Source organism: Canis lupus, chromosome 17, assembly GCF_003254725.2.
Source record: "Canis lupus dingo isolate Sandy chromosome 17, ASM325472v2, whole genome shotgun sequence".
Taxonomy (NCBI): Eukaryota; Metazoa; Chordata; class Mammalia; order Carnivora; family Canidae; genus Canis; species Canis lupus.
In genome coordinates this window covers 4,581,896-4,596,631 of record NC_064259.1, presented here as the reverse complement: position 1 = coordinate 4,596,631, position 14,736 = coordinate 4,581,896, and the positions used below count along the sequence as shown (strand labels likewise).

The 14,736-nt window shown below is 54.3% G+C and overlaps 1 protein-coding gene across 4 annotated transcripts in view; it reads right to left on the bottom strand.

Annotated features, from left to right (window-relative positions):
* RNF144A (ring finger protein 144A) overlaps positions 1-14,736 on the bottom strand; it is a 117,783-nt gene that overhangs the window by 43,269 nt on the left and 59,778 nt on the right. The window contains exons 1-2 of one of the 4 annotated variants that reach the window (XM_049095374.1): positions 10,456-10,600; positions 9,821-9,973 (exon numbers count right to left, since the gene is read on the bottom strand). The exons of 2 other annotated variants lie outside the window; for them this stretch is intronic. Coding sequence is in view for 1 of the 2 variants with exons in the window: in XM_035700452.2 (XP_035556345.1) it covers positions 1,976-2,150 (175 nt within the window). In the remaining variant the exon portion in view is untranslated. Of the gene's footprint in view, positions 1-1,975; positions 2,308-9,820; positions 9,974-10,455; positions 10,601-14,736 lie in introns of those variants that run through there. One more of the 4 variants, XM_035700452.2, reaches the window with a different exon arrangement.

Below are 14,736 nucleotides of genomic sequence, written 5' to 3'. Positions count from 1 at the left end.
GGATGCCCGTGAGCTCGCAGACTCTCCGTCGCGTGTACAAGCTACCCCTGGGGACAGACGCTGTCCTGATGCCTTCTCAAAGTGTACTTCTATCCCTTTCTCCAGCTTTGTCAGTCGCAGCTCACTGGGCATCGCTAAGCGAGGACTCAGGTAGGACACAGCCCTGTGGACTCTACGCCGGGCGTCCAGACTCAGGGACAAGATACTGCACAACCTTGGACGGGCTCAGAGGAGAAGACGCAGCGACAGAGGACAAAGGAACGTCGGGGCTGTGACCATAACAGACACGCAGGGGAGACCGTGGCCTCTAAAGGCCCGAGCACACGAGGGCAGCTGTCGCCTGGATCCGCGCTTCGAGTGAGGACAGGAAAGGGTCGGTGCCCGGGATGACCCCACCGACACCTCCCAGGACAGCTCATAACCACAGCCACTTAGTCTACAGGAAGTGCACCTTCTGCTGTTAGGAAGGAACTCTTCAGCACAAACTCAAATGACTTTTATTTATTTATTTTTTAAAGTATACTTTTATGTGCTTTATTTTTTTTTATTTATTTTTTTTAATCTATTTACCTATGATAGTCACACAGAGAGAGAGAGAGAGAGAGGCAGAGACATAGGCAGAGGGAGAAGCAGGCTCCATGCACCGGGAGCCCGACGTGGGACTCGATCCCGGGTCTCCAGGATCGCGCCCTGGGCCAAAGGCAGGCGCCAAACCGCTGCGCCACCCAGGGATCCCTTAAATGACTTTTAGATTGGTTGGAGCTTTCTGAATAATTTAAACAAGGCTCATAATTTGACCCATGGCCGATGGGGCCAGCGCTCAGATGACCCGGGGTCACTCAGCTACCTGGGGGTGCAGTGGGAACCAGAGTCAAGTTCATTTAGATTTGGAACATTCCTCTACACCTTGAATCCATCTATTATTATTATTGTTGTTGTTGTTGTTGTTATTATTATTATAGGTGTCCACAAGCATTTTTGAGCCCGGGCTCACGAGTCAGGGTTTCTTTTTTAATTTGAATGTAAACATTCCTCTACATCTTTTTTTGTTCAACTCCTGGATGATTTTGTTGCTTAAAGCCCACTGTACAGAATGATGATTCTGTTTTGACTATGAATACTAGCCAGCCCTAAAAGGGATCAAAACCTGTAGCAAAAAAGAATTAAAAAAAAAAAAAAAACCTGTAACAGAAGCAGAAGCAGAAGCGCTGCAGGCCTGGGGTGGAGGCCACAGACTGGCACGTCCCTCCGGGAGAGCGGGGGCAGGTGCCCCGAGCTGTCAGGCCCCGGCCCTGACTCCAGAGGGCGCTACAGCGGCCTCAGGGGGATGAGGTCCCCACCTTGGATGGGAGCAGACCTGGTTCAGACACTCGTTCTGTCACAGGGTCGCTGACTGTGGAGAAACCACTGAACCTCTAGAACTTCAGCGTTTTCACTTGCTAACACTACCCACCACCGCCTCCCACGTGCGCTTGTTGTGAAGAGTGGGAAGAAATATATTCAAGGTTCCTGGGACCTTTTACCCGCCTGGTTAAGTGGAAGTCACTACCATATGTCAGGTGTGAGACCCTGGACGTGAACCCACAGGGACCGATGGGACCGACGAGCTGCTGAGCAGAGAAACTGTATGATGAACTTCATCTTTCAGGGGGTCACTGACGGCGGTAATCTCTGGAAGAAGCCAACCAGAACTGAAGCCTCCTGCTTTTTTGTCTTTCTTAAAGATTTATTTAAGAGAGAGAGAGAGACAGAGAGAGAGAGAGAGAGAGAGAGAGGCAGAGAGACAGAGCACGAGCATGAGGGCCAGAGGGAGAAGGAGAGACCATCAAGCAGTCAGTCTCTCGGGGGCTGAGCGCACGCTCGGACGCGGGGCTCCATCTCACGACCCAGAGATCCTGACCTGAGCCAAAACCAAGAGCCAGTAGGTCGCTTACCCAACCGAGCCCTCCAGGCGCCCCCGAAGCCCCCGCTTTACCGTGCACCGTCAGGGCGATCCAAGGATGGGGTGGTGGCCCGGGATGCACGGTAGGCGGATGGCCAGACACCGGCCCTCGCACCGGGCTGGCAGCAGCCGCTCCAAGTCCCGGGCAGACCCTGCGCCCGTGGACACGCGGGGGCCCCCCAGCCGTGCACCGCCCGCGCGGGACCATCTGCCCTCTCCCAGCCTGTCCGCTCCCAGCGTCTCCTGCTCTCCCAGCCTCTGGGTTTGGCTCCGTTTCCTGTTTACAGCCTCTCCGAAGACGTGACCCTTAGCACAAGCTGCACGCTTGACCTCTCGCTTCCTTTCCTCCCGGACCACGATTTCCACTTGACCTCTAGGCAGCGTGGCTTCCCGCGGCCCCTCGCTTCCCTCCCCGGGAACCGCTCTCCACGCCGGTCAGATCCCGATCCCCTGGCACCGCATCAGGATTCTTTCTCCTCTACGTGACGTCCTCCCTGAGATGTCCTGAATCAGGATTTAAACACACAACAGCAGGACAGATTTTACTAAAAAAAAAAAAAAAGACATCGTCTAAGCCCCTCATGGACCACCCTCCACACTGCATGGGCTGAGTATGATTCTGCAAACACTGAACAGCTGCAAACTTGAAATAGGAATTTGCTAGGGGAAAAGTCACAATGGACAATAAAAGAAAAAACAGTCTTTGTTTTCCTAATGTGAAGGTCAAGTCATATGCAGCCAACTATTTTTAAGAACATCTGGTCAATTATAAGCCTTCCTCAATGTAAGTAATTCAAAGTGTTTCTAAGGGAAGCTGCTTGTTTAGCGGGCTGGGGTCCTGCAGCGCCGTCCGCAGGTCAGTGCAGAGCGGTCACACGCCCGTGCACGGGCTGTGCGACCGGGTGGCTCCCCACCCTCTCTGGCCTCACCTCTTCAAAGACATCAAGGGAAACAGGGGACTCACTGCAGGCCAGTCGCTGCCCGCCTGCCCCGCTCTGGGCGACTCCAACACGCTCCCGTGCACCTAAGCAGGCTGAGTTTCCCCCATTTCCTCCCTTCCGCACCCCATCACCCCCTGCCCGCCTCCATGCCCACCACCAGCCCCTGTTGCTGTGAGGTCTCCCCGGGTTCTCTCAACCCCTCAGCTGTGCCCCCCCGACCCGAGTCTCCACGACATGTGGTCGATTGGTTCTGAACACACGCTCCCCAAAACACCAGCATCAGCACTGCTGGAGAACTTGCTAGTACGCGACTCTGTGGGCCCTGACCCAGACCTACAGAATCAGCAAGTCTCAGAGTGGGGCCTGGGAGGGGGGAGAGACCCAGCAATCTACGCCTCCAGGAGCCTTCCTGGGGATTCTCCTCCACAGCGAAGCCTGAGAGCCACTGGTCTGCGTCGCTGAGTCTCCAGCACTCCCACCAGGTCCACAGGCTCCAGAGCCCACCTGGGCTGAAGGCCGACAAATGCCTCACCCCTGGCAACACCACAGCAGAGGACCCGCGTCTGCCAGGCGCTGGGCTAGACTCTGCATATTGGCTTTCATTTCATCTTCCTTATGACTCTCGGGGTGAGCGTGGCTTTCCAAGTCTGCTGTATGGGTGAGCTGATCTCCCCAATTTTTTTTTTATTATCTCCCCAACTTGATAACACATTATTCCAGGCTAGCTGCTGTTTCCTACCCTCTCAACAGTGCTCGTCACAGGCAGATCTTCGTATTACACACACACACACACACACACACACACACACATAGTTTCATGTGCATCAGGCATCATGTTAATCACTTTCATAAATTATCTCATTTATCCACACTATGACTTTGAGACTCGAAAGATTTGCCATTATTCCAATTCTACAAATGAGGAAACCAGGGCACAGAGACTGGGTAACCTGTCCAAGCCCGGAGTGGCAGTGTGCAGGACACAAATGCACAGGCAGTGAACCATCCTGCTAGCCCTCCTTTGCACAGGAGAGTGGGGCCTCCTAGGTCTGCAAAGACACAAGAGGGAGGAATTTCAGTTCTGCCTTGGAGCTTCCCGGGCCTTACTGGAGCGCTTCCATGTTGGCAGGGCTGGTGGAAAGCTGCAGCCTCATAATTTGGGGCTGTCAGTGGCCGCAGGAACATGAGAATGGTAGCCGAGTAGAAAGTTAACTGTAGAGATGCTGACTTATCCAAGGGCTGATTATCCTGATCCTTCAGGAAGATGCAAGGGATATTACCACCTCCCAAGGAGAGGATGACAGCTCGATGGTAAAAGTTCACTATTTCCAGCAGCTGCGTAGCCAGGGATTTATACCCAACTAATTTGAACACTTGCATTCCCAGGAAAACTTACACAGGGACGTGCAGAGCAGCTTCATTTGCAAATGCCAAACCTTGGAAGCAACCTAGGTGTCCCCTTCAGTGGGGGAATGAAATACCCCAGTTTGTTTAAACTGGTGCTGTGTCCAGACAATAAACTATTATTCAGAGCTACGATGAAATGAGCTATGAAGCCATGAAAGGACATGAGGGGGAACATAAATGCATATTACTGAAAGAAAGAAGCCAATCTGAAAAGGCTGCATCTGTGTGATTCAGAATATATGACATTCGGGGACACGTGAAACTACGGACACCAGTGACTGCCAGGGAGGGAAAGGGGGATACATAGGCAGAGCCAAGAGGATTTTTTAGGACCGTGCAACTACTCGGAATGCTATTGCGTTGGGGGATACATGTCATTATACGATTGTCAAAACCCACACAATGTCCAACACTGCGAGTGAACCCAAATCCAACTGTGTCCCTTCTCCCCAAACTCCTATGCTGTCGCCCTAACCCTTGATGGGACTCTATGCCTTTAGGAGGTAATGAAGGTTACATGAGGTCATACGGGGTGGAGCTTCGGTCCAACAGGCCTGTGGCCTTCAAGAGAGGACCATCTGGGTCTCTCCCTCTCCCTCCCCTCATTGCCTCTCATCTTCATGTGAGGACACAGGGAGAAGAAAGAGAGTTCTCACCAGAACCTGACCACATTGGCACCTGCTCTCAGACTTCCGGCCTCCAGAACTGTGGGGAATAAACTGTTGTTTAAGCTGCCTGGTCTACAGTGTTTTGGGACGGCAGCCTGAGCTAACACAGTAAACCTGGGGGTGATTACGATGACTCACCCACGGACCAGAGGCCCCCTCTGGGGCAGGGTGTCAACAGGGAAGGAGTGAAATGAAGGAGTGTGCGCATGTGGGGACACGGTGTACGTGGGAACTCTGTACTTCGCCGTCAATTTTGCTACGAACCTAAAACCCTGAGAAACAAAGTCTTTTTTTTTTTTAAAGGCTACATCCTGTATGGTTCTAATTATATGACATTCTGGAATTGGCAAACTGTAGAATCAGTAAACAGATGGGCAATCACAGGGGACTGGGAAGGAGGGAGGAGGAGGAGGAGGAAGGCCGATTAGGTGGGACGCAGGGGCTGTTGTAGGGGGTGGGAAGTATTCTGTATGATGCTGTAATAGTACATGCGTGCCGCTATGCATTTATCAAAACCCGTAAGACAAAACTTTACAGCACAGAGAGAGAACCTGGATGTATGCACATTTAAAAAAAAAAAAAAAACTTTAGGAAGTCAGGGTATCCCAGGTGGAAAGCAGACAGTGAAGAGAGACCCTTACTCTACTACAAACGCACAAACCAATCTCACTGCAGGGGTGGGGGAAGCGCTGACCTGCGTAGGTCTGGAAACCAGTGGAATCTGCAAAAGCGCAGGCAGACGGAACTGTCTACAGGCCCCCCGAGCCCTGGTGGATAAAGCTGCCTCCTCAGGGGTGTGTGCCAACAACGCTGAGGCTACCATCCACATGAACAAATAAGCCAGGGGACGGCTGGAAGGCAGGAGTCAGGCTTCTCGCCGCTGGAGTGGAAGGTCCCAGACAAGCGAGGGGAGGCGGCTGGAATGGTCGGGGTGGTCCTGGGTCAGAGCCGGAGGCCCCGGCGGGCACGCACGGTTAGCCTGATAGAGGCGCACGCGGCCCCAGCAGGACCGCTCAGACAGGTACGAACACGCAGGTTCACAGCATGCAGCTCTACCAGCCGACCGCGCCCTGATGCAAGGGCACCCCGCCCACAGCAAGCACCCCACGTGCCCAGATCTTGGTTCCTAACAGTCGCGCCCCAACAGAAGGAACGAGGCTACAATGGCAGATTGAAGGACCTGCCCAGGAAACGCTCCAGCTCATTCTGGTGAGTCCTGCAGCGCACAAAGCAAGGAGGTGCTCCAACGGGGCAGCCAGCCACACTGCTGGGGACATGTCACAGCCACACAGGAGCCAAAGGGACGGGCTCCCAGCAGCTGAGGTGGGAACCATGTGGGCAGCGAAGCAGCAGGATTATAATAAAAAACAGACAGTGGGGAAGCCTGGGGGGCTCAGCAATTTAGGGCCACCTTCTGCCCAGGGCCTGATCCTGGAGACTCGGGATCGAGTCCCACGTCGGGCTCCCTGCGTGGAGCCTGCTTCTCCCTCTGCCTGGGTCTCTGCCTCTAATGAATAAATAAAACCTTTAAAAAACAAAACAAAACAAAAAATACAGTGAATGTCCATAAGCTCATCCTGGTGTAAGTAAGTGGCTGACTATGTAAATAAATAAATAACCGGGAGAGCAAAGAGGCTTCTCACACGCAGAGAAAAAATCCAAGTAGTTTTGGAGGCTGCTCTCCCCGCCTCCAGGAACTGGAGCCTCACCCCCGACTCTACGTGTGGCTGCTCACGGTGACTTCCTCCAGCGAGGACAGCGTGGACGTGGGGACGGGGCTTACTGCCTGGTGGAGAAAGCTGGCCCACCCCACAGCCAGGTGACCCGGGCGGCGCCAGCCGCGCTGAGTCACGACCACCCCACGGACCCCCTGATGTGGCGGGACAGACACAGCCCTTGCGTCTCTGTGGTCTTCTTCCCAAAACCCACAACCGCAGCCTAATCACAGGGGAAACATCACTCAAACCCCAGGCAAGTGGCGGCTGCAAAACCGAGTGGTCTTCCCCACAACCATCAGGGTCATCAGAACTAAGGAAAGTCTGAGACACTGTCACAGCCCCGAGAAGCCCAAGGAGACCAGAGAAGTGAAAGCAGTGTGGCGTCCCGGGGCGCCCGGTTGGCTCCATCAGGAGCACGTGACTCTGGACCTCCGGGTTGTGAGTTCAAGTCTTATGCTGGATGCTGAGATGATTTAAGAATAAAGTCTTTAAAAAGGGGAGAAGGGGGCACCTGGCTTCGGCTCAGGGCGTGATCCCAGGGTCCTGGGATCAAGTCCTACACCAGCCTTCCCTGCAGGGAGCCTGCTTCCTCTGCCTATGTCTCTGCTTCTCTGTGTCTCCCATGAATTAATCAATAAAAAACATCTTTAAAATAAAAATTTGGGGAAAAAAAAAAAAGAAGTGCAGGTCTGGCCATGTGGTATCCTGGATGGGATGGGTCCCGGGAAGGAGAAATGACATTAGGTAAAAACCACAGACGTGGGAATGAGGTGTGGACTTCAATCAGGGATGTCCCGGCGCCGGCTCAGGAGCTGTGACAAATTCAGCTCCCCCCTGCAGATGTCACTAGTCAGGGACGCTGGGTGCAGGAGCAGGCGAGCTCTCTGGACTTCCGATCTGCGTCATTTTCCTAAACTGAAACCCAAATCTGCTAACCTAAATCTAATCTAAATCTGCACATCTAAATCTGAACCGTACAAAAATAAAAAGCTTATTAAAAAAAAAAAAAAAGAACTTTACTTTTTCCACTTAAACCCAAATAAGCCTATTGAAATGCAGATTCAAGCGGAAAGGGTAACATTTTTAAGCCAGCGCTTTCCCCCATGGCCTTATCTCAAGTGTGACACTAACAATCTGAGAAACACTGTGCTAATTCTAGTGGCACAGGTTTGTTGTTGATTTATAACCATCAAACTCTGTGTGGTTTTTAACATTCTGACAAATGCAGTGACGTTCCAGGAAGGGTGTCAAGGATGAGCAGAGTGGACCCCAAGCACTCGCTCAGATGCAACCACACATCGTTCATGTTTGGGGGCCGGGGGGCTGCGCTCAGGCATTTCCCTGAAACGGGCTTCGCTGCACTCAAGAGTTTGCAGGGGCGGGTGGGGAAGAGCAGGCCCCATCCACGGAGCAGGAGCCGCAGACCAGAGGGAGGGTCCCCAGCTGTCCGAGCTGCCACCGTGCAGGGGACCAGTTCCCAGCGACCCGCAGCTGCAGACACGTGCAGTGCAGCTTGGGGTGCTCTGTCCCTTTCAAGCACACGTGCACAGTGAGGGAGAACAGGGGCTTCCTGATTGTGTGCAACATCTGCAGCAGGTGTACCCCGAAGGCCCACGTCATGGGAGCCACTCGTCCCACAGGGCAGGCCCCCGGCCTCCCGTCACCGCAAGGCACCCAGTCTGTACCGCCCCCCCAGGAGGAGAGGCCAACAGGCCAAGACTTCCAGGAGCAAGGCCCCCAGGACACCCACGCGGACGAATCCTGCAGACAACACCCTAGAGAAATTTCCAGTGCTGGCCAGGGCCGTGGCCTGGAGACTCTTCCTCCCCAGGGCTGGGCGGATCTGCAGACCTGCTGCCACAAGCTGCCTCTCTGGTGGGCGGCTCGCTTGGGACACGGTCGGCATTTGTGGCCGAGAACTCGCATGCTCGCTGCTGAGGGGGATGAAATGGTCCACGCGCAAGCTTCAGGTGTGGTAGTCGCGTCCCGCCAGGCCCGGACAAGCCTGGTGCTGCGACCTCCCACCCGCATGAAACGCCCAGGAGACACAGAGGCCCTACTGTCTCGACTCCAGTGTGCCCACGTACACACAACACTGTGGCTACCAGCAAGCGACGCTTTAAAAGTCAAACATGGGGAGGATCCCTGGGTGGCTCAGTGGTTTAGTGCCTGCTTTCGGCTCAGGGTGCAATCCTGGAGTCCCAGGATCGAGTCCCGCGTCAGGGTCCCTGCATGGAGCCTGCTTCTCCCTCTGCCTGTGTCTCTGCCTCTCTCTGCCTTTCTCATGCAAACCATACACTCACTGCCTTAGGTTATCAGTCAGCTTTTTAAGATTTTATTTATTTATTCATGAGAGACACACACACAGAGGCAGAGTCTTCAAATCTACTTGGTTGGATTTCGTTTCTTAACACGTGAACGCACACACCACAATTTCTCAAATGCAGATCGATGGTGCTGGGGTGGAGAAAACCCCGGAAAGCGTTGGTACTCAGCTCGCACCTGCTGCAACAGCGGGCAGAGACCTCCATCCACCCAGTCACCAACCCCACCGTGTCTGGTTCCAGCGCCGTTCCAGTCACCGGGGATGTCCACTCTGAGCAGATGGACAGACGGCCCTGCCCTCCGGGAGCCTACACTCCACGGGGGTGCGGGGGGGTGGAGAATATATCACTCAGGGCAGTGGATACGACCGACACACAACAAGGCAGCCTGTGTGCTCGGGGGTGGGGGGATTCAGCCGGGATGGGGACAGGGCGCAGAGAACGTATGCAGGCCGGACAGAGGACCGAGGGGCCGCACCGAAGCCAGGGGAGGAACGGGTCTGGAGGCTTCAGAGCCTCTCCAGCATGCACCCCACTGCTGTGGGAAAATGTGTGGCCCCCTGAGCCCACCCCCTCCCTGCCCCTGAGGCAGACCAGACCGTATCAGGGAGCGGGCAGCAGGCAGGGCGGCACTGGGCTGGCAGGAGCTCCCTCCAGCCTTTCAAGCCGGGTTTGTGAGGCCTTTGCCTCGGACGGCGCTCAACCTCAGAACACTCTTATACCTTTTTAAAGATGACAAAACAACCAAATCACAAACAAAGAAAAACCAGTAAAACCTAAATGACTCACGATCTGGCCCTTTCCAGGAAAGTCTGCTCACCTTCATTGCACGGGTTGGCATCTGGGCCTCCACGTGTGGGGCCGACTGAGGAATCCTGAGCAAAGCTCACAGACGCTCTGGAAATTTCTGCTAGGAACCCCTCTCCAGCTCCAGGTCAGGACCCCGGCAAGGACTGGAGGACCCGAGTCCTTCCTGAAAAAGCCACCGAACGCTGAACACGTCGCCCATAAGCCGTGATGTCAGCCTCCCAGGACGGAGCGGGACCAGCACTCCTGACAGGGGTGCAGCCTGTAAAGGACACTTCTGTTTCCCCCCTTGGCACTCCAGCCCACGGAGACCCACGGGCTCCAGGACATGCTCCAGAAAGAGGTCAGCATGGGCCACAGGGCTCAGCCCGCACACCCCGAGCTTTGGGGACACTTCTTGTGGGAAAGCCCACGGGAGCCTCTAAAGCCCCTGTGCTCCAAGGAGGAGCTCTCCCTGCCACCCCCTGCAAGCCCAGCAGCCCACGTGGGAGCGCAGCCACATTCAGGCTCCCCAGCTCGAGATCTGGAAGCGGCAGCGAGTGGCATCTGCCAACGGGGACAGACAGGTAAGCCCCACTGGGGAACAGGGCTGCTTCTCCCTGACCAGCACACATCGCCCCCGCGAAAGAGCTCTCCTGTGGGCTCTACCTTTGGGCATCATCGGGGCTCATCGGTAATGACTAATCGTGGCCACCGTGCGTGGAAGTGGGCAGGATCCACGGCATTCTGGTCCACGGGCCTCGACTCCCTTCCCAGTGCAGCAGCAGCCTGAGAACCGTGAGAGGGCTCTATTTTTAGGAAACAAGCAGGACAAGCCTAAGGAATCGTATGTCACCCCAGCAGTGTGACGACTGTGACAACCACGTCACCAATCTTCATGTTTTCCAGAGCACGATGGCCCGCAGCCCATTATATCCCCCGCGTCCTCTCAATCCTCTGATCACCCACATAAAACCGCGGGGCATCCCCCCGCGCCCGCACCCATCACTCCCTGTCACCTTCCCTGTCTGGCACCCCACAGCCATTCTCTGACGTACGCTACGAGCAGGTCTGCATTTATTTGCTCTCTTCCCCGTCACGGATGGAAGCACCACAAGGAGGGTATTACCATTCAACAATCGGGGGGAAAAAAAAACAATCCTCCAAGGAAAAACTGCCAGGCATGATTTTGTTCTCGCCTTGACCGCCTAGTTAGGGAGGAAAAGACTTGCCTCAGCGGGGCGATGCGGGTGTCCCAGGGGTGGAGAGGACGAGTGCTTTCCCCAACAACCAAGGAGCCAAGCAACGTCCAGCTCACTCGCCCTGCGCAGCCAGAATAGAGGAGGTCCCCGGGTAACTATTTCCTCATCGCATACGCTGGATAACAATTGTGATGCTCGTAGGATCAGTGCCATGTTCTCTGGCTTCTGTGTTCCACCTTCTATTTTGCACTTGATCAATCAACCCTGGGGAGACAGGGAGTCAGCTCAATGGTCCTCACTTAACACATCGGGAGACATGAGGTTGGGGAAGATGAACGATGTGCCCAAGGCAACAAGTGGCCCTTCCAGGATTCTATCCCGAGTCTCCTGACTCGGGAAGCCCATGCTTCCTTCCTGCACAGCGGACCGGGCTGCACCAGGTCCCAAACCCTCACCCGATGGCTCACCCCACAGCTCACCCCACCACTCTCCCCACCACCCACCTTAATGCTCCACCTGCTGGAGCCTGGAAGGGCTCCTTCCCCCACCAGGCCACCCACAGCACACAAAGGGGCGACAGCGCACCCGGCTGTCCCAGCTTGGAAGAAAACATGAGAGGCTGCCCTCTGAGGAAATGCACCATTGATGTTCTGAACATTCCCCACCTGGGAAGAATATTTTCCATCACGGAGAACCGTCCAGTTGTTAAATGAGATACCTGGCTTAATGACGGTAACCATGAGACCATTTAGTCAGCTAAAATGCAGGAATCAGCCCAGCACTCAGGTTCCCCAATGAGAAGATGGGTCATAATCACATGAAGGCTCCTCCGTCTTCCCCCAGAGTCAACGCCAAAGACTGTAAATGCTAATATCCGGAGGGGAAAATCTCTCGTCTCACTCGAGCCTCCTAACCTCTGGATGAGGAGGGCTGGCCCTCGGTGTGTCCTCACACAGGCCCACCAGGAGGTCAGCAAGGGCCCACCCTCCGCAGCTCCGTCCCACAGAGTCAAAGAGACGACTCCCGACATTACTTGCATAGCCAGACCCCAGCCTCAGTCCCTTACCCACTATTCTAGAACATATATGTTCTCTCTCTAGATGTTCGCTATAAGAGAACACAGGCAAGGCCGCTCCAATCTCGCCCTCCTGGCCCGGGCGGAGGAGACCCCAAGTGCAGATGAGCCCGCTGGATGGAGAGAGCCACCAAACTCATGACACAGAGAAGCAATCCTGGTGATGTCGGGAGCCCCCTCAATGCCCCACCTGTTCCCAAAGCCTCAGCCACCCCCCACGCTTCATCCTTCACCCAGACAACATTGGGAGCTCTATTAGATATAAAAACAGAAGCACAAAACTCACTCAAAATGAGCTCAGACATGGAGGCGTGGGTCCGGGTGCACGAGCAGAGGAGCCCGGAAGAGCAGGGCCGGGGCTCCAACTGCAGAACCTGCTCATGGTTTCCGGAACGTGCAGCTTTGTTCAAAGCCCACCCCTGGGGGAGTCAAACCTAATCAAATAAACTGATGCAACCTTTCCTGAAGGGAAACGGAGAGGTGAACTTCAAATTATTCCCAGGAAAACAGCAGCGACAAGCTGGGAGCAGGCTTCCAGGGGGAAGCGTTCCTGCTGGGAATAACCCACAATAACCCGCGTCTACGAACCATATTTACTTCCAGCCCGTTGTCCCAGCCTGGCCTTTTCCTCCCAGGACCGGGTGCGGAGCCGGGGTGTGCGGGGCCCGCGGCCACGGGAGCAGACGCAGAGCCTCAGAAGTCTGCATCGGGGAGGGACGGAGCCGTCGAAGCGATAATGGGTCTAAGGGGACCGTGTTCTCTGGCAGACGGAAAACTGTCAGGTCACCTGAGAGTCATTAGTCTAGGAGAACAGCACCAAAGAGAAGGGAACCCACGACGGCCGCGCAGTGTTTCCCTCGTTCACACGTTAGCGCGGGCCTTGGACACGACGGGGGCCGTGCACGGATTTCCCGGAGTTCCAGAAGGCCCAGTTCGGGGGGCTGTGCGAGGCCGGGTCTCCTGTCCTCTCCCCTCCCAGCGGCTTGGCCCCACATGCCCCCTGTGAGGCGGAGGGAGGGGCTGGGCTGCTTTCTGGGGCTGCACCTGCAGCACCATGACCCCGTCGGGTTCCTCCCCCCCCGAAACTGCCAGGGTCCCCTCCCACTCCCCCCACACAGGCTTCTCGACGTCCTTCCAGGCTTTCCCCTCGTCCCGGGCACTTGCCACTGTCTTGTTTCACTCCCTTATCTCGCTGATTCTGCGGCCCCTCCAGGACATGCCCTCTCCAGGGCAGCGATCTGGGTGTGCCTGGCTCAGCCCGGTACCCAGAGAACCCACGATGGCGCTGGCGTGGCGGAGGGGCAGTGCCACCGACCCTCCAGAGCTCCTGGCCAGGGGAAAAGCTGCGGTAACGTTGCTCAAAGGAATCGCCTCTTCTAGTAGCTTCGAAGCTTCCATAGGAACCGGGAGGATTTGATGGCCGTGTAACGTCGACTACCTGGTATAACGTGCGGCATCACGGCCAGTACGATACGCCGTATGTGGAAAGTCAATATTTGCCGAGTGGATGGCTTAGTAACTACTGGCAATTAAGTGTGATTTTTCACTACAGCGAAATAAAAACACTCATTTTGGCCCAATAAATTTATGTGAAAATTGCCCAGAGGACCATGGTGTGAACTCACGCAGAAAACGTGCCAGGCTTCTCTTCCTGGGAACCAGGGCGCTGGCTTCTGGCCTCGGGTCTGTCCTCCCCCAGCTCCCCGACCTTGGTGTATCTCAAGTGCTCGTGCCCTGATTAATGCACACAGAAAATGATAGGGTTCGTTCTCCACCTGTAAAAATCAGCTGCACATTATCTAAATTATAATAACTGGGTTAGAGTCAAGGAAAAACCCATCAACACGACTAAAGGAAATGCAGGGGCGCCTGGGGGCCTCCGTCGGTGAAGTGTTTGCCCTCGGCCCAGGTCATGATCTCAGGGTCCAGAGATCGAGCCCCGTGTCCAGCTCCCTCCTCAGCGGGCCGTCTGCTTCTCCCCCTGTCCTCACCCCTGCTCATGCTCTCTCTCTCTCTGTCAAATAAATAAATAAAATCTTTAAAACAAAAGGCAAATGCAATGATAGGACTTTTGGACGGGCAACAGGCAATACTCACTAATGCCCTTAATAGTGTCTAAATCTTTTGATCAAGGAGCCCCATTTCTGAATAAAGAGGAAAGGAGAAAAAATGAGTGGGAAATATCAGAAAGGGAGACAGAACATGAGAGACCCCTACCTCTGGGAAGCGAACTAGGGGTGGTGGAAAGGGAGGTGGGCCGGGGGTGGGGGTGACTGGGTGAGGGCACTGAGGAGGGCACTTGATGGGACGAGCACTGGGCGCTATTCTATATGTTGGCAAATTGAACACCAATAAAAAATAAATTTATATAAAAAATAATAATAAAATTCTAATTAATGAAAAATTAAACCTTTAAATTGTTAGCATAAGTTGTCTTTCTATTGTGCAAATAAATAAACATAATAATAAAAAAGGAGCCCCATTTCTAGGAATTCATCCATAGAATTAAAAAAAATGTTCGTTACAATATTTCCTATAACCTTATATAAGTTGAAGCACATAAAATGTGATTTTTTAAAAGCCTATCAAACCAGTAAAAGCAGAAGAATGGTAAAGTGTGGGTGTACCGGTTGAAGTTCAAAATAATACAGCACATGAAAAGAGTTTTTTTGT